The sequence below is a fragment of the Neolamprologus brichardi genome, chromosome 10 (genome assembly GCF_056152115.1).
Source record: "Neolamprologus brichardi isolate AB-2024 chromosome 10, ASM5615211v1, whole genome shotgun sequence".
NCBI classification, from domain to species: domain Eukaryota; kingdom Metazoa; phylum Chordata; class Actinopteri; order Cichliformes; family Cichlidae; genus Neolamprologus; species Neolamprologus brichardi.
The window spans coordinates 17,594,788-17,619,056 of NC_142113.1; the positions used below are offsets into that span (position 1 = coordinate 17,594,788).

Sequence of the window (24,269 nt, forward strand, 5' to 3'; positions counted from 1 at the left end):
AGGGGGCAGGATAGAAACACAGCATGGCATTTCTGTCACTTTGGATGGTTAAGATCCCAAATCAAACCAGAAAAATATCTGCAAATAGCAAAACAGCCCTCGACTGTAAACAGGTCAGGGTTTGTTTTTTCCTTTAATTTGTCACCAATCTGTAAATGAATCACTGAAAAGCTGTTTGAGGTTATTAGTCATAAAATATGGCATTCAAAATAAAACAAATGGCAATTTTTATTTCATTCTGTTTATTCTTAAAGTTTAAACTCATTGTGTGATGAGAGATGGGGTTGATTTAACTCTTGATTTCTGGAATTTGGAATCATGAGCACATTAAGGCACACTGTGTGGCTCTCGGGCTCTGCCAAAGATCCACCTACAGAAAATGTCCATATATTCTCTGTGAGACAGGAAGAGAGAGAAGCTGGTAGTAAGAGAAGATTGAAGAGACACTTAAATGTTACAGCAACAAAAGGTTACCAAGGAGTCAGTGCAGGTAAACCAACAGACACGCCGAAGTTGTCATCACCACTGCTTTAAAAAAACATTTAAACATTTCACACTGATTAAAACGGATCACTCTGTACTTTATTAGCACAAAATCAGCTACCTTAATTAATCTCATGTGACAAGTTTGATAAATCAGTTACGAGTATGGAGATCATAAAAATGACTTGGTCTGATGATCTGACGGTGCCTTTCTCCCTGTGGTCACTGCCAAAAATTGTTCAAGTGGAGCCACCTCTTGTAACGTTAGGCACATTGCAGCTGCTTTTACTTCAAGACTCACAGATACCAGTTAGTGGCCGAGAAGTAAAACAGTTCATATGAATTACATTTGTATTTTTATACAAATCCTAAACTTTACTTGCCATAAACTGGGGTCGTATACAAATATGACTCATTCAGTGCATTTCCAAGCTGTCCAATTTCTGCAGACAAAGAGAAAGAAAGACAAGTGCAGCCACTTGAGAATGACTGGATTTTGAACTTAATCACATTTTGTGAATACCAGCAAATCTTTCCCAGGCTTAGGACCACCTGCTTTAAGGTGATTTCCTCATCTTTAAGCCCTTGGAACTTATCGTTTGTCGGTTCCCACCCAATCAATTTGGCCAAATTAACCCACTTGACCTTTTGCACCCAATTTCATACATTCTTTCACCCTGAGTAAGCTGTGAGAATGACTGATATCACTGCAATTAAAAAACCTTGGTGTAGTGTTGTAGTCATCCAGCGCACGTGGTGCTGTTTTTGCTCACATAAAAGAAAACTAAGAGATGACAGGCAGTGATGAAAGAGGTGAAAACAAAGGAAGATCAGGCAGGAGATTAAAAAGCACAGAGGTGAGACAAAGTGGTAGAGAGTGTCTACAAATTTAAAGGGAGTAATATTAACAATGTAGTGTAGTAATAAATCATTTATATGTCTGCCCAATTTGAAAGATGAGTCCTCTGAAGACCCCGTAAGCTCAGCTATCTGTCATACATGCTAAGAAATATTACATCTCATTAACGTTACTGATGTTTTTTGGGATTAAAAGTGAAGGACAAAGAAACATATTTTACTGTTTGGGAAACTTTATGCTTCTTTATTCAGTTTAATATTGGGGGGGGTTTGTTTTGTTTTTACATATGGTCTAAAAATAAGAAAAATCGGGAACGCATTTGCAAACGTTCATAGAAAGAAACAGTACTTTTGGAACATGGCTTAAAAAACACACACACAATCACTAGAAGAGCTCAATGTAGTACAAACTACTCGTCTGTACTTAGTGGAATGATTGCATAAACACACATACTGCCACTAGAGGGCAATACGCACCTAAGTTATCACGCATTTCTTGTGCAGTGTGCAGTCAGCTTGAAAGAGAAAGCAAAAGATTGTTTTGTCATTGTCCCTCAAAGCTTACAGTCATCGAAAACACAGTGTGGTTACTCAGCATATCTGATTTACACTATTGTTCAAATCAAATTTTACACTAATCAGTTCAAGTCCAGCTACGCTCAGGTGATTATTATGAGTGACAACAATTTCATAAATGCAAACATATAATAACAGCAAATAGTGAACAGAAAAACCAGAAGAGCAGCTGCAAAGCAACAAATGCTAAACACTACAGAAAGCAGATTAATAAACGGAATGCTGAATAGAGAAAAAAAAGTGCAGTTGCTAGAATAAAGTCTAAAAGACAACCTATGAATCTATCACTGCGTTATTTATTGCGTGCTTATTGATCTTTTCCATTAATTTAGATACGAACGATAAAGATAACTTTATCGGCTGTGGATAACTTACAATATTTCCATTTAATGAAAGGTTAGACAAACATGGAGGCTGGTTCAATTATTTTAATTCCACCCTTTCTTCAGACGGGCGTGCTTTGTTCACACAGTGGAGCTAAAGACTCAGCTAAAATTCCTGAGGTGTGTTTCACTGAGTTACAGTAAAACTGTGAGAGGCGTTTGCAGTTTAAAAGAGCTGTGTCATTGTGGAATGCGGATGATATAAGACCACAATGACAGCCAGAAAACTGAGAGCCAGACAAAAGGTAAACATGCCACACTATGTCAAGTCCTTTTTGTTTTGTTGGTTGAGTTGCGTGGTTTCGGTGCAAAATGCTGATGTGTGTTTAACTCTGAGTAAGAGGGTTGAAGAGGTAATTTTGGCCAAATAGTCTTGTTCACACCTGAGACCTGTGTTGTAAAGTATGTACACATCATCCTGAGGTAGTCAGGCAGTGAGGCATGTTATAAATGTATGTCCCCATTCGGTTACAGTTAAAACTATAAATGTCTCCCTGACTGTGTTGCTTTGCTTCCCCAGACATTCAACTACAGTAAGCTATTTACAGTGTTAAAAAAAAACATCTGCTACAGCACACCATCGAAGGACTTCTAACCGGTGGACAATCGAAATGATTTTAAACACAAGGAACACATTCCCACCCACTCGATATACATTTGGAAATCAAAGGGTAGTTAATAAAAATGCAGTTGATCGTGGTCCTCTATTTGCTAATTAATTTTTCGATTACAATTAAAATCGTACTTGGCAAAGCCATTGCTTCATACTGGAGCTTGCACACAGGCCACAATACACAGTAAAGGCCCTCTGATAATGTATGAGAAGGGTTACAGTAAGGCTTCAAAATCAGTTTGAAATAAAAAAAACCTCAGGAGCCGCAGTCCTCTGACACCCTGACACACATCAGTGTGCTTGTTCTGTATCTAAAGTCAATGTTGTCCAGTGACTGTGTCCCTGCTGGAACTTCATGGAGCTTCCTCATTTGTCATATACTGTTCAACACCCACAGAAAAACCCACAGTGGACACCTATGGCTGGAGTGGCAACCCATGCTGTGAGAGAAGAGTGTCTGTGTGAGGACAGAAAGAGGACAGAGGGCAGTCTGGGGAGGTGTACTTGGCTAACACCTGCAGCTGCTCTGGCTGTAGATTTGCTTCACTGCAGACCCTCTGGCATAAAGTAGAAACACTGTGACACGTTTTCAACTTTAGCTGGCTCAACTGGCTCTTCTCCAGCATCAGTTTCTCCCTCTCTGTCTTCTGTGATACACATACACAAAACACACAATCCAATTAGCACGACCGAGAGCATCTTTTGGATAAATTTACTGATTAAAAAAACAAAAAAAACAAAACATACTTACCAGCTTGTTGATTTCACACTGCAGATTATATATGCAGTCCAGTTTTCTCTTGCGGCATCGCTGAGCTGCGAGGCGGTTTTTGCTGCGTCGTCTCATATCATGGACAAAGTCCAGCTGTTCACGCGTAAAGGCATGTTGCTTCAGCAGCTGCTGGAAGTCGTTTCGGCTCAGCTCCACTATCCAGTCTACAGAGAATGGCAGCTGCACCTGAAGAAACCCAGCAGGGAAAAAAAGAAGAAGAAACTGTTACATGACATCGTTTCTCAATGAGACAAAGAGTGTTCCTTAATGACATACTTTTAAATCTTTACACAACATCACAACACAGGACTGTCTCTGTTTGTCTTACAAAAGGCTTTGATAAATAAACAAAGAAAGCTGGAAGTTAGATAACATGTGAGTATGGGAACACCCACAAAGAAACAGGATGGCACAGTATAAACACAACTGTTTCTCTATTGGTATGAAATGATTACGGCCAGTGTGTATTTCTTGTGGCTATGCATATTTTAATTTATCAAATTTAATTTAATTTAATTCATTTACTTTGTTTTTATTCAAAGTCCCTTGTGGGACTTCCTGTAAGTGGTGTAAACGGGAAAAAAAAGTTACATTTTTACCAAGGTGTTAATTGTTAACTCTAAAAACCTGCTGCTGCTAAACTGGGACAGGAAATATTGGAACAGTATCAGCCATGTACTGTTTTATCTACTATAAATAAAAGCTTTTCCTCTGAAATGACCTTAGCTTCGTCTGCACACTCACTGCCTTATTTGTCCAATCCAAGTGGTCAGCTTGGACTTGAGAGCTTCTTCAGACTTGTTGTTTGACTCACACTTATTACTAACTCAACAGGCTGAGCTGTGAATGTAAGCTAAACTGGACTCTGAACCAGCTGGTGGGACGCATACACACGGTCCCAACGCACACGCCGCTGGGTGAATTTTTAACCAGCCTCCACAACAACTCTTCTTTCTGTTGCCTGAAAGCAAATTTGAATATGATAAAATGTGCCAAAAACTGATATCTGTAACAAGCACAGTGAAGTCACCCACAGGCACGGTGGTGATGCTTCTCAAGGCACTGCAGTTTCTGAACAACGTGAACTACAGAAGAAGGTGTCGTGGCTAAGCAGGGCCGGACAGAGGAGAAGAGAAGAGATTCATTTTAACTTCTCACCTGCCTGGCCCTCTCTATTGCAGAGGACTCGCTGTCTCCTTCTGTTTCTGTCTCCGAGTCGCCGTCCTCCCCCGAGTTAAAGGAAGACACACCTGACTGAGATGCCCCCTCACACTCAGACAGCCCTTCTCCTTTCCATGAATATTTCCTTTGGTCCAGATCCTGGAAAAGGGGACAGCTTGTTTTGGGGGTGTTATGCTTCGGCCACTCTAAAGATGTGCTCTGCGGACATCGGGCCCCTATATTGGTGGGACATCCACCCGCGGGGTCATGAAAGTTGAGCTGAGAGTGGTCTATATCAGATCCCAGCTGCCGTGCCAGGCTCTCAGCCATTTCCTTCTCCGCAGTGATATTATTTACAGGCAAGGCTACTCTTCCATTTTTGCTTCCTTCTTTCCTTGCTTCTTGAAAGGCATTATCTACCCTCTTCCCCTCTCCCTCTATCTTATCCTCTGCCTTGTTTTGACTGGAGATTGGCCATCGTACAATAGGGCTTATTACTTCTTCAATGTCCATACAAAACCTTTCCTGCCTCAGTGGTCTACAGATTACAGGACCCTCATTCAAGGCCCTTTGAGGGCCATGGTGCAGCATTAACCCTGATGACCTCTCAGTCAGGACTGCGCTTGACTCTGAGGAGTCTGACTGGACACTGGATATTTCCAAGGAGGCGATTGCACTTGCACCCTCTAGTCCTTCGTCCATTTCAATATCATTCTCTCGTACTTTCTCGCTCCATTTGCCCCCTCCTTCATGTGTGTCCTTCTTAACCATAAGAGCTGTCGCTCTGCCCAAGCAGTTCTCTGTCTTCCCATCATTCATTTGAATTTTCCATGGCTCATCAGTCCCTCCTTTATTCTGTCTGTAGCCACTTAAGACTGAATTTCCAGAGATTTCAGCCTTGGTTTCATTCTTACTGTTTGCACTGCTGGAACACGGCAAGTCAGAGATGACACAGTCATTCCTGACCCCTGCTGTTTTGACCAGGCTCTTCTCTGTGACAGAAGCGTCCTTCCCACAAGCTAGCTGGAACTTGCGATACTTTGGACACTGCATAAAACTGTCATTTGTTCCCTCAGCTACTAGTGCACTTGTGTCTGTGCTCTTCTGACTTCCCACTTTGTTGTTCACTGATTTGTTACAGTCCTGAACCACTTCCCGCTGGCATGATGACTCAGCAACTGGTTGTACTTCTTTTTCATCCAACAATACGCTGTCAGAGTCTGTGTTGCTGTTTTCCTCTGAAGGCGGCCGCTTGCTCTTCTCTTTACAACAGGTCTTTCTCTTGAATGGAGGAGGGCCTTTGGTGGTGGTGGAGAGGAACTTAGGGAGCAGAAACTCAAAGCATCCCTCATCTAGGTCTTTGAAGCCAAGAATGACCGCCGAGTTTCGGATTTCTAGGACGTCCTCTTTTCCAAAGAGTAGTTTGGACGTGTAGGCAAACTTCAACAAGGGTTCAAAGCCAGCGACTGTCACCTGTAAAAGAGGACAAATACATTTTCTTTTAAAAAGAGCATGTTCTGCCTAATTCTGTACTTCCTGTAAGAGTAGACGATGAAGGGGAAAGTACTGTAGGTCCACATGTGAAAATAGATTGATTTATGCCAACTAAAGAAGTTTCGGGAAATAAAAAGGATTAACTTAGAAAGAAGTACATGTGAATGAAAATTGAGTTGCTGTGGTTTTAAATAGGAAAGGCCAAAATAAATATGTGAAAACTACATTTAAAAAGAAAACTGTTAATATGATGACAGTCTCTGACTGTCTATGAAAGCAGGTTTTACTTGAATAAAAAAAGTACTCTAAGTTTGACTTTTTAACCAAAATTTAGCCACTAACTAGTTTGACCTGATCTTTCCTATATGGATTTGTCCACTGACGACAAAGATTATATATTGGCGCTTCCGTGCGTTTTAAAACAACAGTCGGTCTCATTTATTATTTAAAAAAAACAACAACAAACAAATTCCCAACTCTGCGACTACCTGTGAGGAAACGAGCCTCACAAGCGCCTTTCTCACTTCACTTTCAGAAAACATTTTGTTATCGTGAGCTTGTGCATGTGTAATAATTTCGACCTCTGTGGCGTCACGACGTGATTTCTCACCTCTTGGGGAAGAGTGACGACCGCCCCATGTTGTGTGAATGAGGAGATCCTCTGCGCGAAGTACTCGCTACAGGAAGCGAGCACCGAGCGGTGGGCTCTGAAACTCTGGCCCTCCACCACCACCGTGACATCGCACAACACGTCCCGCCGCCGCTGTTCGTCCAGGGAGCTCAGCACATGGGAGGAATGAGCGGTGGACTCGAATGTAAACACAGACGACCGTGGGGCAGACATGGCCACCGATAGATATCTGTTTGTACAGCAAACACACAGAGTCTCTCCGTCAGAGTTCACCAGTTCCCTTCTGTCACAACAATATGATATACTTTTAATGTTACTTCATAAAATACAACACAACAACAAACAAAGGAACGAAAGCATGCCTACCTTAGTCTTACTCTGGAGAAGATTTCCGCGCTGGTTAGGGTGTGTAACTAAGTCCCAGCAAGCTTAACACATGTTTTTTCTACATGGAATGCTGTCTAACCGGACTATGTTTCCCATAAATCCTTATCGCAAGTCGGCTACAAACGAAAAACTAAGCTTGACTCAGTCATATGGCCTGTGTGTGTGTGTGTGTGCGAGAGAGAGAGAGAGAGAGAGAGAGAGAGAGAGAGAGAGAGGAGGAGGGGGGAGAGGCATAGAGGGAGTGTGCGTCTGTGTGCTTGCCTATGTGTGTTGTAACAACCCTGGGTGTATCAGAGCGGCGCTGACTCATGCACTCTTGCTGATAAAGGATGAGCAAGCAGTTTTCCCGTCCTTACCAAATCCCACCCTCAGATCTGTTTGGTAAACCAACAGTTTTGTTTCCCCAGAAAATCCTTTTATACTCGTACCTTGAGCGGACAATTCACAGATTAAGGGGCAGGCTGGGAAGCGAAGTTCGTGCTTAAACAGGATATTGTTTTCCGTGTGTATCTTTGGCTTGAAGGTTACCTGGAGTTACTCAACCATTTGCATACACAGTGAATTATGAGACGTGGTTGTTGTAGAAAAAAACAAAGCGTAAAGACAAACACCTCTTGGTGGAAAAAAAAGGGGAGGAGGGACTAATCTGACGGTTATTGTTTCCCAGCAGGTCCGTGTTGCTTCATATGCTGCAGGTTTTAAAAGCATCAAGTGTTTGTGTGAGCTCAGTGCAAATCTTTTTTGCATGCGTCTGTACCAGAGAGAGGCACAGAAAACCTTTGCTGGCAGGGGTACAGGAACTGAACAGTTGTCACAGCTGTGCCTATTGCATTGCATTTTATTTTCATTATTGAAGTTACATGGCTCTATATTAAGCATCACCACACGCCTTGTGTTTTACACTCCACCCCTGTTGGGTGTTTTTATGAATGATTTTAAATATACCTTTTACTAGTTTATGGTAGGCTTTTTGTTTGGTGTAAAATACTCTGCACCCTTATTGTGATATGTCTTAGAGGAGGGCTTCTTAAGTTTTTTTCTTCAGTGCCCAATTCACACACACACACACACACACACACAACAATTTCCATGAATCATTTACAAAAAAAAGTGAAGAAGATCCAGTCAGCAAAATGTTGTTTGGTTATTATCCCCGCCCCCACCCCCCCAAAAAAATCACATTAGTTTCACTTCATATTTTTCACCCACTTGTTTGTGTTCCATCCTTCAGTGGTTCCACACGGCACCTGTTTGAGCACCGCTGCCCCATATAATCAAACATTATCATTATTATGCATCAAACAGTATCTGAATAGCTAATATAATTATATGTGTCAGCAACTTTTACTGGCCAAGAAAATATTGATGAAATTGCTGTGATAGGAGGTGAAAAGTCATAACGTCAGACAAATGGTGTGAATGTTGACAATGGGTTTTCTGTAAAGAAAAGGGACAGCCTCAGTGAATGGAGGTGCTACAGCAGTGTAAAATTACAAAGTGCTGTTTCTAATATCACATGATTTGGAGAAACAGGGAAGCCTGTCAAGAGTCAAACCAGCCAATCAGGTGACAGTTTCATAACTCCAGAATGATCTAATCTTGACATAAAAAACAATCTAGTTCTCTTTTCTTTGTAATCACTATGGACATAAAAACACACACACATAACACTGGCTTGGAGAAATGAAAATAGGGAACTGATGCGAGTGTCAAAATAAAACACATTTTATTTGTATGAGCACAATAACCAACAGTTCGTCATGCTGTACATTTCCCTGTTTCTACTACATACACTACCTCAAAAGAAAAAGAAAAAAAAAAAAGAAAATGTACAACTCTTACAGTGTTGTGTTGCAGCATATACTGTGAAATACTTAGTCACCCATTATATTTCTGTTCCTCACAAATACTTATATTTTCCAGATGCTTGACAGTGTGTGAAACATTCATCCATGAGCTGGGTTTAGGAGAGAGGGAGAGGAGGTTAAACACTCCTTAAATAAAATACTTGGACCACATCGTACCACCTTTGGCTCCCTCAGCAGATCTCAGATAAAACATTTGAGTCTCCACCGGACCTAAGACAGATATCAGAGTCACAGCAACTGACTATGTATGGATATATTGTATTTTTAGATTTTCCACTGGCAACCAGGAGGGTTATGCATAATCATATAGAGACAAAGCAGTACCCAGTTAACTGGCAGTGTGTAATAGCTTGGTGGAATCACTAAAACAACTTGATAACTGCATGTATGTGGTTCAAACAAATGACTCAGACATGAATAGAAACCACAGCTTTCTGTGTAATTAGCTGATTCACAGACTGTGGCTGAGTAAAACGAGCACTAGCTGAGTATTTGTTCCTGGTTCCTGGCCCTAGTGTCAGCTTAGAGTCTGGTGGTCTTAGGTTCTGGCCGAGGTCACGAGGAGTCTTGCCTCGTTCGATTGTTAACGCAGAGCCTTTCCAGCTGCTTAGCACGCTCTTTATGGACTGTGACCAAGGTGCGGTTCTCCTCTGTCAGACGCCGAAACTCCTCCTCCAAATGGGCGATCTCCATGGCAACCTTCTCATCCTCCACCATTTCCGCCAGCAACTTGCGCCTAAATGGATGAATGGGAAAATGTTAACAGCCAGTTATTGACATCCAAGAATAAACTCGGTTTGAGGCAGGGAAATACCCAGGAAAGGTTCCCAGTTCATGGAAAAGTCAGATTTCTCAAATTCATGCAGATGAGCATTTTCGAGTACTCAGCTTTTTGGTTACTTGGGGGGGAAGCCAAAATAAACACAGAAACAATGCAAACTCACAGGAAGGACCAAGAGAGGAAATCACTCACAGACCTGAAAAAATAACTAACATTTTTATGTGGAAGTAAATACTGTGTATTATTCACAACATTTTCCACATGTAGGAAAATATAGTTTGTTGATAACTGGTATAAATGCAGATAACAAAGTATGTTGTGCGCTCCAAGGCTTATGTGCCACAGATCAAAGATCTATCTGTGCATAAGTACATTATTATTGGCTCCCTGAACAAAAAGACTTCATGGTCATGATGGCACTGAAATGGATTGAAATCAAAATAAATGTTTTAAAGATTACAGTTTATTAACTTAAACTTACAGTGTGTACATTTTTTCACTGCTAAATGTCAGTAGGATTCAGATTGCAGTCATAATCCTAGCTATGTGGCTGGTTTAGGACAAACATGTGTTAATCAGACAAGAAAGATGCAAAACATTAAATTTAGCCTGTACCTCATATCGGTAGTTCTCGGTAGATAGAGAAAAACTATTTGTGTAGATTGTCAGTCCACTGTTTACCTCAGCTGTCAATGCATCCACATTTATTTACACTGGAAAAGGCTGTAAAACTTTGTGAAAGGAGTCCAATAGAGGTCAATGAGTCAGGAAAAGTTCATTGTTGACCATTCATACTGAGATGAGTTATTGTGGATATTTGAATTTTTCTGTCAGTAACACTACTGTTTTTGCTAATGTTAGCCTCTGTTAGCCAATGTTAGTTGCTATTAGCCAGCACTGGTGAAACTGTCTTTGAAGTGGACGTAACTTTGATGCACTCTGGGATTTAGTGAATAAATTCTCATACAATGTGAGAGTTTAATCAATTTGTTTATTGGTGGGAAAGTGTGATTTTTTTTTTTAAGATCCTAGCATTAGCTGGTATAATGTTAGCTTATAATCAGCTGTTGTTGTTGTTGTTTAGCCTGTTGTCAGCTGTCTAATCTACTGACAATAAGTAATTGCGACAATATTGGAAATAAATAAGTATTTTTATGCATGTTTTTATGTGTTAGAGCCCTGACTTCAATTTGGGAGATTAGGCTGGAAGGAAGAGGTAGAAAGAGGATAATATTTTATTAAGAGGCCTGTGGTGTTGTCTCTGTCCTTTATAATTTTGTTTCTTTGGTGACGGGGACTCCTCTGACAATAAAACATAGGTATAATGATTCATATCTTGAGTCTGAAGGTGCAAGCATGGATCAAATGTCACTGCATGGCACGCAAATGCCCATGACTTCTCCTCTGCCTACTACGTATGTGGCCGGTCTCTAGCCACATATGTAAAACAGCACGAGCGGGAAGAGAGATGTCCTTTCCAGGCACTGTATTCAAATATGGTAGAGGAACATGGTGGCTACCACAAACCCGCTTCTATGTATTTTTAATAGATTTCTTTTAAAATTCCATCTGTTTTTTGGAAGATGTAAATGAACTCTGTTCCATCCTTTGTATTCTATTAAATAACATAAAAAATACTGATGGCACCTCCGAGAGCTACTCTTCTCAATAAAACCTCATCCCTTTCTAATGTTTTCTTCAGGAGTAATGATGTATACAGAAATAAAATCTTTCTCTGCCCACTGGAACGCTTATTCCAGTCCTTGTGGGCTCAGAATAACCTCCTACACCAAATATAAATACTATCCCCAATAAAGCTACCCGAACTGAAACACTGTAGAGCAGGGTTAGACGGCGTGATCTGACTTCCTTTGGCGAAAAAAAAAAAACGAACAGCCTTTGGACTTTGAAAGACATTGTCAGCAGTACTGCATGGACATGCTATGTGTACAATGTGGTACTACGTGTAACGCCCTGACATCTATCAATGTATGGGAGTGTTGTATTACAGCTACTATTAGGTTACAGAACAGCAACAAAAGAAAAAAAACAGAAAAATGATATGTATTATCCACAACAGGTAGAGTGAGGAGTTTTAATGGGACAAAAGCATTAAGTGAGAAGCATACTTAACTGAGAGTAGTAGTGGACTTTAAATTGTTGAAATGCTGGTATTAGGGAAGCTCTGGTATACACTGAGGTCTTGGATCACACTCTAAAACAGGTCTGCACAATTTATTTCCTGAACAAAATGTGTGAGCCACAAACAAAGAAACTGGTTGAAAATATGATGCAAGTACAAAAGTATGCAAAGTATGATGAAAGCATGTATAGCCACACTCTTTTTTTTCAGTTCCTTAGACTAAATCAGACTGGAAATTGATCTGAATTAGTAAGCAAAACTTTTAGGATGCTTTGTTGCTTAAATAAAAACAGCAAAGTGCTCATGTTTCCTGCAGTATTACAATATTATGTTTCACAAAGGCTTAATATCTCAATTGACCTGTCTGTATGGTAGTGTGTATGAACTAAAGCAATACTGTATGTGTCAACCGAGTTTGTGAACACTTTCTTACTGGGTAGTTTAATCTAAACTGTGAAGTACTTTTAAATCATGTGTAAGTGCTATACATACAAATAAACTTCTTATTATTAAAGCATCTGTTTGTTATTTTTGTGTACCAAAGTTTATAAAAATTGAGGGGGAGGGCATATCTCACACACTGTCTGAGATATTGGCTATAAAACCAGTTTTGTCAGCTCCTCTATCTTGCATAATCTCTCATGTCACGATTTCATCACACGCAAAAAAAAAAAACCCAACAAAAACCAAAGCCCCAGTATTGGTCAAAGAACCTTTTCTAAACTCTTGTATTTCCCTTTGACCAACTTTGAACCTTTTTGTGTATCTTACTAGAATAAGGCTAAATCCACTGGCAACAAAAACACTGAACGTAGAGATGATCTAGAAACTGGAAGGTAAATGAAATATGAATTCCATCAAACTAGTGTGTACTTGTCTGAGAATGACTAAAAGGAGCAGTACATCCTGGAAAATCCCTCCCCACTGTGTTAAAGCGTTGTTCCTGTAGTCATCCTTGCAAAACTTCACTATATGTCTCAAGCCCTCCTCTTTCTGTGTGCACTTCCCCATAAAGGAAGTATTGTATGATGTATTTCTCTTAATGCTCAGAATAGAGAGTAAGCATATCCTCCTTTTGGTGAAAAAAAAATTTCTATTAATGAGAAGTTTCAACGTCAGGAAAATCTTATGCCGTAAACACAATGTACTGACTTAATGTAAATTAAAGCTTTTAGCTTAATTTGCAATAGTTTTTAAAGCCGACATATACTGATTCTAAAACTTCTTCAATGACAATGGGGTGTTAATGTTAAAATTAAGCTTGATTAGTAGTGTTTGAATAAGTACTGTTGTTGTTTCAGGTTTAGATTTTGTTTTTTATGGATATGTTTGTGTGGTTTAGAAGATTGTGAAGGTTTAAGTGGAGCAGGCGTCCATGAATCCTGTCCTGGCTAGTGCTCATGTTCAGGATTGTGGCTCATATGTTAAAAACCGGTTCCTCCTGTATGTGCATGTTGTATCTAACACATGAATGTAACCCAACATGAGATCTCTGTCTCTTAAAACACAATATGTAAATATAGTGTTTAAGTTCTTTTGGTTATCTAAACCAAACTAGATCATGTGGACTGATTTTCTGAGTTTGTTTCTAAAATTAGGGCTGGTTGTATAAAGTGCATTTAACTTAAAGCTATAAATTTATTTTGGTATATCGCTACTTTCATGTAACTTATTTACTGCAAACTCAAAATAAATTAGTATAACTTGCACCTCATTTTCTGCAGGTATTCATTTATTTTTGAGGACAACAGTGTGCACATTTTTAAAGTTAAGTCACCATATCAAATTTTATAGTATAGCATTACAAAGCAGATTACTACTGGTTCGTCGTGTAGTATAAATGTGACCGTGAATGTCTCCGACTGCTAGCGTGAAGAAACAGGAGTTTCTACCAGCCTTACCCACCTCGTCTAGATTCAAGGCTAAGTCAGAGCCCGCATGCTGTTCTGTATTTAGGAACTGTCAAGTGGTTTCGGTTGTGTCAGTGCATGTCTGTGTGTGTATGTAGGTGTGGTGGTGGGGTAAGAGTAAGGCCCATGAAAATCCCACTGCTAAAACTACCCGCAGCTGCTGGGGACACAGGGTGCATTGTCAACTGCGTGCGTCTAACACATCCCCACTTTTATGCCAACATACAATGAGTTTGCGTATTAAAGCTTACAATAGTTCTTGTTCAATTAAACCTGACCAGAGCTGCACTTTATGTAATATCCTCCCAGTAGATGATTCTGAACTAATCAAAGAAACCTAGCACACTGTAATTTTCGCATTTGCTTCATGTTGTTTCTAACAAAATTAGAAAGGATTAAATAAAAAAAAAAATAGAAATATACACATGAAAGTCTTAAATTATCACCTTTTAAAACAACATGTTAAGGGAAATGCTCTTGGTGGTTTCCATGCAAAATACTGTATACAGGCTATTAACTGTGCCATCTGGTGGACATGTTGATCCAAAATACCTTGCAGTTCTATTTTTAGTGAATGTAATGCTATAGTGGGAATTGAACTCCTAAATCTTTGGAGAGTTCGGAGAGATTTAAGCAATAATTTGACCTCAGTAGTACACGTCCTAGCACTCTAATTTGGAGTGAGATACGCTGTGCAAAGTCGAAGCTCCCTGTCACAAGGAGCTTCGACTTTGTATTTTAACATGGCTTAAAAGGGTTGCTGCAATTAACATGGAAGCGACTGTACCAGTGCCTTACTTGCGATCCTCGAGCACAGCAATCTCATTTTTGACCTGGTGGAACTCTCTTGCCATCCTGCAGTGTTCCTTGTACACCTGAACGCTCTCTCTCAGAGACACACAAGGAGGCACTGGCTGCAAAAGGTCAGAGAGAAATAAAAGATGTAAAGCATGCAACATGAGAGAGATGAAGTGTTAGTTCTGAATCATATCAGAGTATGGTACCCCGTGTCCTTTACAGTTTCTTGGAATTTGAGCCGTCAGTTTTGTTGTTGGCTGTCTCAACAACAGTCCAAAAGAGTAAATCTTTAATTTTTCAGCTTGAGTAAATTTATTTTTTATAACCACTAAAATCCTGTTTTAAATAAGACAGAAGGTCCCACAAGTGATCTTTTTAATATGTGTATACTGTGTAAACAAGAAAACACTTTCCAAACTTGTATAAATGGAAATAACAGAAGCCTCTTCTTTGTTTATAGTGTGTAATAGTACACTGTCTGAAAGCTATATTTAATGGTCTGGTACCATTATCATTTGATACTCTTGTTGTTTTGGTACTCCACATACAATTTATGTGGCCCTGTCAATGATACTCGATGAAGGATAATTCAATGACAACACTAACCGTATGGGGAGGGCAAAGAGTGAATTGGGTTTTTGATTTGTTTCTTCAATTTACAGAGGTTGATTACTACAACCCAGGTTGGTTCATATTTAAAGATTCAACTGCTACCCTGACTACAATGGAGGTTTGAAGGAAAATCCCAGCAGTATCCAATTTATTTGTAGCCAGCAATGTCCAATGTATGTTTTTTTTCTTTTCAACTGTTGTTTATTTTCTATTTAATTTTTACATATTTTCTGATCTGCTTCTTTTACCTCAGTAAATATTTTGCGGGAGAAATTGTGTAGTATTTATAGATGTAACTTTGTACAATATGGAGCAAATAGCAATGGCAACAGTGAGATTAAAGCAATATAATCAAATGCACATGCAGTGCTATACATTCTTAGCTTTGTGAACTTTCTGCTGTATTCATCCTCTTGTGTGCTGTACTGCAAACAAATGCATCGGTACTGCTGTAGGATGCAGCATGGTGAACAGATACCTGTAGCCGCTGTTCAAGATCTGGGAAAGTCTGGGAGAGGTCCTCCACATCTTTTACATCTGTCGAGACATCTTTCATTTAGAATTAATTAGAGTAAAAATGTTACAATGTTGCGCAACATAACGTTGCAACAATACAAAATAACGTTACAATACATTTATAGCAAAAAAAAGCTTGTCACAGTGAAATTGTAGATTTTCTAATGATATAAAACTTATAACATTATACTACCTTTAGTATAGATCTACTAGAGTCTACTAGATCTAAAGAAAGAAAACACTGTAAAGAAACCTGAAAAAACAAAAGAATTTAAATTGTAAAAAACTGTTCAGAATTGCACAGAGGTTTTGTGTATTTTATTTAGGGCTAATTGCTGTATTAATGATGCATTAACATACTGTATACCACATGTAAATCTGAGATGGTGATAAGAATTTACACTGCTTAGTATTCCAATATGTAAAATGCTTCTTCAGAGAAGTTATACGTTTAGCTGAAAATCCTAAAAATAAGTAAAGTAGGCGGTAACTGCAGATGTCAGATCATTTTAATTGTCCGAAACCTACAACATTTTCACCTGAAATACACTGAAGTAAAAGTAAAAGTATGAATGAGCTAAACTTTGGTGTAATTTTGACCAAGATATGTCCTTTGACTTTAAACAAATCTCTAGACCTGCCTTTATCCATGGAAAATATGATAAAATTAGAAATATTTTTGTCTCAGAGTGATGCTGAAAAACTAAAACGTATACCCTACTTTTAGGCTTAACTACTGTGATTCCCTGTTATCTGGCTGTTCTAAAACCTCAATGAAAAGCCTTCGGTTGATCCTGTAAAATCCTGTTGAAATCCCTGAATGATGACGTATCGTCATATCTACAGTGTCTCACTGTACTGTGTTACTTTGCTCTCAGAATGAAGGCTTACTTTATGTTCCTAGAGTTTCTAAAAGTAGAATGGGAGTCAGAGCCTTCAGCTATCAAGCTATCAGGACTCTCCTGTGGAACCAGCTCCCAGTGTGGGTTCTACTTTTACGATTACACTTTTTTTGTCTGCTGTCTCCCATAGTTTGCATTTTGTTCTGCAGTTGTTCATGATTCCTCACTGTTCCTGTTTTCTATCTTTTCTTTCCCCTCATCTCCAGCTGTTCACAGCAGGACCAGCCCGGTTCTCTCAGAAGTCTCTTCCTGGTACTGATCACTGTCACCCAGTGCTGATTCCCTTCCTTCTGATGCTCATATATATCAGGTCCTATCATAATTCATCTACAGAAGCTTGGAATTTGCACAAAACTACTAATTTTCCAACAACTGCAAAATCAAGAACTGTATAAACTTTCTAAATGATCAAACCTCGAAGACAAACAATGCACGGTTTATCATTTCACCTGCTGTTGGTGAAGGACAGTCTGAAGCACAAGGCCTCTCTTTAAAAAAAAGAAAGTGTGAATGAAAACTTGTAATCTTAAACTCTGCATGGTAACATTAATGGCTAAATTTAGTGCCAGTAAAGTAAGAATTGTGTCAATGTTATTATTGTTATTGCTTTTTTAGTTATAACTTTTTATAACTTTTCCCATAAAAAGACAGTGTTTTCCTTGGATGCGCCACTTGTTCGACAGGCTCATAAAATGGCCAAAATTGAAACACTATATGGGTCTCTTGTATGACACCACAACATAGCAACATAGTGCTGCACTTATAAATGAGCCACGTCCTCTTACTGAACAGGAGTAATGAGATGTCAGGTTGAAAGACAGGCAGGATAAGAATACAGAGGGACATCCATGTGGCAGGCAGACAAACAAAGTAGAGAGGGCAAACAAAGTAAGCAGAACAAACAGACCAGATGTATAGACAGCGAGTGGTTTAGATAAATAGGAAGCCAGACAGAAACAGACAGGTTGTCTGCCCCAGCTTCTGCCCTGATAGTAATGCCCCTCTGGAGTTGTGGAACACATGTGGAGAATCCCAGGATGATGCAACCTTCTAAAAGCAGGAGAATTAGAGGGCCTGCCAAAAACCATGGGGGCAATTATGATGTGGAATAAATACAGTTCTCATGCTTAGAATTGAAACAGTGTGGGGTTATAACTATGCCAGGCATGAAGCCATGAAAGGCCTAGGGGATGATCCCCAAACAGAGCACAGCTCTTAGCCCCCTTGCTGAGAAACATGAGTTCAAAGACACAACAACATGATTGCAAAGGGAAGATCCAAAGTTGGACTTTGGAGGTTTAGAGTCTGAGCAGCTCCAGAGCTACACCTACGTACAGCAAAGACCTCTGTGACCATTCATCCATCCATCCATATATATTATTCTCATAATATCCTCCTGAGAACCAGCCTATTCATTTATGTCCTCTGTAATGAACATTTGTCTTTGGTCTATATCTTTTGACTTATTTGAGCTATCCTAATAAGTGCTGATGGACTAAATAGAGGACACTCTGGTCTTTCCATTGATATCTCATGCATTTGGGTGGCCTCTTTTAGCTCCATAGAGAAAGGAAATCACAAAAAAACATTCAATGGGAAGATTCATTTTTCCTCAGTTATCAGGAGGATATGAATGATAATGGATATTGATATAGTATAATGAAAAAAAACAGATAATTCAGGAAGAGACACTGAATTACAAGCAGATGATCATGAGACGATCGGTCTCTGTTGAAAGACAGATTTGAGTATCTGCTTTCTTCTGTGGCCTCATCTTGTTTCCTAAGAGAAAGACAAGGGATTGAGGGGGATCAGAGGGTGGAGCTGGACTGGAACTGTTAACTGCTTATAAATTTAGACCAGTGTTCTAAAAGCTGAACAGTGAATCAGGCAGCGGGACACTGTTAGTATTAGAGAGGAAACCCGACTCTGGCATTGCATAGTTGCAGCTGCTGTCCCAGTGCCTGGCCCCACTGCAGTAAAATATCCTGACAGACAGCACCTAGAACCATAGGTAGAGTAGGTGTTTGTATGTGTGTGTTACTTAGGGACAAAGACAACTGTTTATGTTTGTACTAATAAATGATGGAATATTATATGGACTATCAGCTGACTTGTATATGTTTGCGCATGCAGATGCATGCAAGCACACGGCTGCACATACACAAATGCGTGTGATTTTTTCTTTCTTTAATATGCTATGGTCATACAGAAATAGACTGTATGTCTCAGTTACAGTGTAGAAGAATGACGACAGTTAAAGTCACAGGGTGTGCGGGTGGTATTATTCACATGTTCCCCACATACTGGAAATGCAGTGAAAGTTGAACCTCAGGATTTATTTGGTGTTGAATGCTCAGGTAATTATATGCGTAACTATCCTCAAAATAATTTGTTAACTTCAATTTCGGATACTGCAACACAGATTTGTGGGTGTGTCATTCGATAGCTGGTGTTGCACTTGTTACATTTAACAGAGTTACATTAAAATAATACAAAGTAAACATTTACATCCATTTACAGTTAATGTGAGATAAATGTAGACTGATTACATTTATTAATTCAAATTTTTGTGATTACACAGGTGCAGTAATCCAAGTACTTGTAGAATTTATTACTTTGCAGTTTTTCGGCTGTGCGAGGATTCCTTCCAGAAAATGAAATAGCAAAGCTATCGTAGCTAGGCTGACAGATAGGCTTACATTTTGACAATTTTTCATTTGGCCTTTTGTATGAAAATTTGCTTTCCAAGTCAGGGTCATGGGGGAGGTGGAGCCTATTCCACCAGTCACTGGGCTAGAGGTGCTTTAAATCCTGGGCCATCACAAGGCTAACACAGGTAGCCACATTCACACCATTAAACCTAGCAAGCATGTCTTAGGACTATGGAGGGAAGCTGGAGAGAACCTACTTGCCTACTTCACACAGCAGGCTGCTAGTCTCTAAACCAGGACCTTCTTGGTGAAATGAAACAGTGCTAACCGTTGCACCAAACTGCTGCTAATCTCCACCTGCGAATCAAATAAATCCTAAATGGTCTAAACAACCTGCCAGTGCTATACCCGAAGCATTTGAACATATGTGTGCATTTGCTATGACTAGAGTGATGTAAATTTCCTTAGCTTATAGTACTCCTCATAGTACTCAGTAATGCACTTGGAGGGCACATCCACAGTTAGTGCCCTTGTAATGTAGTGTTGGACTGAGGTCTGTACAATGACAACAAATTGCTGATAGATAACCACAACACTGACATACTCTCCAGAATCAATACCCACTATGCACTGCTGAGCCACAATTCCTGCCATTTTCTGTGTCATCTGCATTGATCATTTTAGAGAGCAGAGACAGAGGTGCTCACAGACTTGTGCTCGAGGTTACACGTTAAAAGCTCATAAAATCTGGAAGGCACGCAACCACCTCAAAATAATAAAAATGCACACACACTGGAAGTACTGATGTGCACCAGAAAATATAAACTTGTCATAAAACTGTGTTATTTTACCTTGTGGATACATAGCTTTGGTAATGTGATATATATTTGTTCTTATGTTGCTTTTTAGTGTGTTTTAAGCTATTGGGAGAAACATACAGCACTGACCGTACTGGAGGATAATGTAACTCCTCAATCTATAACAGATTCACACTTTTGTCTATACATGAAGTCAGCATTTTTTAGAGTAAGGGTGGTAAAGGTAAAGTTTGATTTGACAGCTGTATAACTCACATTTAACCACCCCTGATGCAATAGCACCTGCACAGGCCCACATGCACACCATCTGTGGCAAACCCGAGGAAACACCTAGACTACAGCCTACAGCATCTTAAAGTTGTTGTTGTTGTTATTTCCGTTTTCTCACAAATTAAAATAATTTGTTATAAAAAAAAATAAAGTAACTGTTAAATTATTGAAATGATTAAAAAGATTGCTTACATTGACAACAGATGTTATCGGTAACGTGTTATCATTTTTAAAGTAACTTTCCAAATTCAGTGAGTGTGCACCCACAGTATGTATTTGTGTGTGTTTACCTGAGTTGTCATCAAGGCTGAAGGCAATTCTAACTTCAGATTTATCGGGAGACACTCTTCTGGTTGAGGTGATCATTTATCCCTTTGTAAGGTCACAGGCACACAACAAAGCTGTTAACACAAGCCAAATGACCCCATGAGAGACAAGTGATGATGCTACAATGACACAGTTAGTTAATCAGCTAATAAGAAATAAAGAAATCCAAACAGACTGTTAAGAAATACATTCTAACTGAAAGTATTGTTTCCAGCTTCATGAATGTAGCAGTTTCCATCTTTTCAATGTTTTATGATGTAAAATTTGCATTTTCTTGATTTTAAATGTCTCCTTCTGTCTAAGAAATTCAAAGGCATAATTTTCTTTAACTGTTTCCACATCTCAGCTTATTCAGCAGATCAGCAGATTAATTGGTAGTTAGACCAAGAATGTAGAACTAGAAATTTTCTATCTGCCATGGAACGCACAAACTCTTTTTTATCCCAGCATATTAATGTGATTTTACCTCACCAGAGAAACTAAACACTGAACTCAGCAGGTGTACAGCAAACCCTTTGATATTAAAACCACTACAAAGGAGCCCTATCAGAGCACACACACACACACACATACAGGCACACAGCCGTGGGTTTCATCATGCATTTTGAGTAGCTGTGGGATTAAATAATTTGGGAGCTTTGACAGACTGGCTCTGAGGTCTGGATTTTGCATTCCGCTTTCCAGTGAATGTACAGGCTTTTTATAACAGTGCGTTTGCCTGCTTTAACCCTGGTACACTCACTGTCTCAGCCAACACACCTCAGTGACCTTCTACTGCAAAGAAACATTCTTTCAAACCATAATGTGTCCTTCTGTAGGGCAACAGAAGGTCAGATTTTGGCGACAGATCAACACAGGTGATGCATCTAAATGCAACCGTATTATACATTATATAATCAAAACTGTGATGGAGACTATAGGATATTCCATAAATATGCACATCTTCTGCACGCACCCAATAGTTGAAATGCACCGTCTGTGCCAACAAGTCATTATTACCTGAAGCAGCAAGAATTCGACGCAGAAAAGTCAGTGTTAAAGTTTTAAATCAGGTAGCAGTGTGAGTCCTCAACACCGATTCGGTCCGCTTCCCGTGAGGTCAATGCTGAGGTCTCTTCAGAAGAAAGGCGTCTCAGCCGTCAATCCGCAAATCCCAGCAAAGATGGCACCACTGTCTCTTCGAGAGCTTACCTCCGCTATCTTGAGACTATAACTCTATTATTTTGTAATTAACAAAGTTTACGTTTTCCAGCACGTAGCCAAGGCGTCAATACATTAGTGACAGTCAGAGGGACTCCAGCAGCTCATGTTTGCGCAGGCATGTGCATGTTATCCACAGAGCCACGCAGCGAAGAGCAACACAGGGCGCAGGCAGAGGAGGAATGCCGTCCGCTGTCCCCCTGTGGCGGCCCGGGCCCAATTAAAAGTCTCAGATGACATGACTTTAGCCCGCAAAAATGCCCATAGCTGCGGCACTGCTATGAGTGACACGGTCACACCGCTCGGATGGTGTTGGGCTTTGCAATAGCTGTGCAGTGAGGCAGTTGTTCAGAACGAGCATCTCGTGTTATGATAGCTCATGTGGACGACAAAACAGGGCATCCTTGTGTGTTTATATTTTGATTTATGGGGTTGCAGTAGCCTCCAGCTCAAACCTAAAAGGGTTAGGTGATACACTGTTTAGGTGTTTTGTATACTGGTAGTGGATAAGGGTTAAGTTAATATTACATTGTGCTTTAGAATGATATATGGTTTTTTTTTTTATTGTATTAGATACAAATTAAAAGTTGGGGTTTCATCATCCTATCGTTCTCAGAGAATTAAAGGGGAAGCTGTGTATCTAGAAATATCTGTGCTGTGACCCAGTAGCATAGGGACCATTTAAAAGCCAAAAAGCCATTTAGACATAGAGAGTTTTTACCGGAGAAACCATTCTTTAATGAAGCTTTCAAATGTAAAATACTTTATTGAAAATGCATAAAGTGGGGTCCAAAATAACTATAAATCCCAGCATATTTATAATATGCGCCAGATAAAACTTGAGTCTGCAAAGTCTATTTAAGAAAAAATAAATAAATAACTGAACGTCCCGTGTAAGAACTGCAGAGGCTTTCAAAAGTTTTCAGTTTTTTATTCACAAGCCCAGTTCCCCCGCACACCAGCAGATGGCAGCATTCACTCTGAATTTTTGCAGCCAGGACTTCACATAGCAGGAGAGAAAGGCAGGCGCAGGGAGGGAGAAACAGAAGGCGATAGATAAATAATGCTCTGCGCCTCTAAGAGTCCTCCTCCCTGTCGTTTGTCTTCATTGACAGGAAGGTTGACAGAGATGTGCCTTATCAGCCCCAGAGACTGTTCATTACATTGTGATGGATGGGACGCACTCAAATGTCTGTGCCTCTTTTATTCCGCAGTCATTATTTAGATTTGGGCCTTCTGTACTTGCATGTACAGTTAAGAGCTTTATATTGTAATACATGGACAAAGTCTGACAGGTCTGAAGGACTTAAATTGGTGAAAAACAAGCTTTTCTCCAGAAATGTGATTAAATCTAAACTTTGACCTGCTGAGTTTTTCCCTGTTCTTTGTTAAAGGCCCTCAAAACCACCTTAGAGAAAGTGCATTCTACTTCTCCATTTTGACATTGAATGGAAAACAGCAGACTCTGTAATTTACCTTTTTTTTATTTGTTTTCAGAAGGCTTTCTGACAGCTTTCTTCTTCCCCCACAACTTCAAACTTACTGACAGCAAAAACAGACAGACGCCACAATCCCTTCATGTCTCCACATCTCTCTTTCACCTCCCCAGGTTGAGAGCTCTGTGATTTGAGATCATTGTGGCAAAGAGTTAAAGCCTGAGACAACAGAGCATTAGTCAGGTGAGGTCATCCCGGCTTAGCAATAACGGTCAGTTTAGCAGCATGCCAAGGTTGGAGTTGTAATCCATGGCCTCATTCGTGATGGATTAGATAATGATAAAAAAAATACTGCCTTTGGTTTTGATTAAGAATTATGGGGTTAGGAGATTAGGGGCAACCAAACGCTACATTGGACTGAGCCCAATCCCAGAATTAATCTGAATACCAAAAAAGAGAAAACTCATTACATGAAGAGATTAAGAAACGCTTGGTTGAATTCTCTCAGGATACACACAAACCAGCATACAGAGTCTACAGAGAGAAACGACAGCACAAAACCTCTGACTCCAACAATTTATAAGCTATTTACAGCATTTAGTGCTCTGTCCTGTTTGAAATGTCATTGCATTAGCTGCTAAGATCAAGGAAGTGAAGGTCAGTTTTGAATGTCCTG

General features: G+C 39.7%; 2 protein-coding genes across 5 annotated transcripts; both read right to left on the reverse strand.

The window, feature by feature from the left end:
* Positions 1–1,556: 1,556 nt before the first annotated feature.
* bach1b (BACH transcriptional regulator 1b) lies at positions 1,557–7,523 on the reverse strand. The gene is made up of 5 exons (XM_006800078.3): positions 7,338–7,523; positions 6,951–7,200; positions 4,844–6,319; positions 3,665–3,871; positions 1,557–3,560 (listed from the first exon to the last, which is right to left on the reverse strand). The coding sequence occupies exons 2-5, from the start codon at positions 7,182–7,184 to the stop codon at positions 3,330–3,332; spliced, it is 2,148 nt and encodes a 715-aa protein (XP_006800141.2). The 5' UTR covers positions 7,185–7,200; positions 7,338–7,523; the 3' UTR covers positions 1,557–3,329.
* Positions 7,524–9,129: 1,606 nt separating this feature from the next.
* On the reverse strand, positions 9,130–22,304 carry map3k7cl (map3k7 C-terminal like). Of its 4 annotated transcripts, none has more exons than XM_087846838.1 (5): positions 21,957–22,304; positions 20,921–21,002; positions 15,949–16,007; positions 14,859–14,974; positions 9,130–9,962 (listed from the first exon to the last, which is right to left on the reverse strand). In XM_087846838.1, the coding sequence occupies exons 2-5, from the start codon at positions 20,994–20,996 to the stop codon at positions 9,782–9,784; spliced, it is 432 nt and encodes a 143-aa protein (XP_087702964.1). In that variant the 5' UTR covers positions 20,997–21,002; positions 21,957–22,304; the 3' UTR covers positions 9,130–9,781. The 4 variants fall into 4 exon arrangements, with proteins under 4 accessions (XP_087702964.1, XP_035767623.1, XP_006800142.1 ...); XM_035911730.2 differs by having other exon boundaries at positions 15,949–16,019; XM_006800079.3 differs by having other exon boundaries at positions 20,921–21,031.
* Positions 22,305–24,269: the final 1,965 nt, after the last annotated feature.

Bases quoted from the DNA above. Each gene is read 5' to 3' on its own strand.
- bach1b (XM_006800078.3), bottom strand. From the start codon at position 7,184: ATGTCTGCCCCACGGTCGTCTGTGTTTACATTCGAGTCCACCGCTCAT. The intron at 6,320-6,950 runs GTGAGAAATCAC...CCTCTTTTACAG, and splicing joins TCGTCACTCTTCCCCAAGAG to GTGACAGTCGCTGGCTTTGA. The intron at 3,872-4,843 runs GTGAGAAGTTAA...GGGTTTCTTCAG, and splicing joins CAATAGAGAGGGCCAGGCAG to GTGCAGCTGCCATTCTCTGT.
- map3k7cl (XM_035911730.2), bottom strand. From the start codon at position 20,996: ATGATCACCTCAACCAGAAGAGTGTCTCCCGATAAATCTGAAGTTAGA. The intron at 16,020-20,920 runs GTAAACACACAC...TCTAAATGAAAG, and splicing joins CAGCCTTGATGACAACTCAG to ATGTCTCGACAGATGTAAAA. The intron at 14,975-15,948 runs GTATCTGTTCAC...GACCTTTTGCAG, and splicing joins ATCTTGAACAGCGGCTACAG to CCAGTGCCTCCTTGTGTGTC.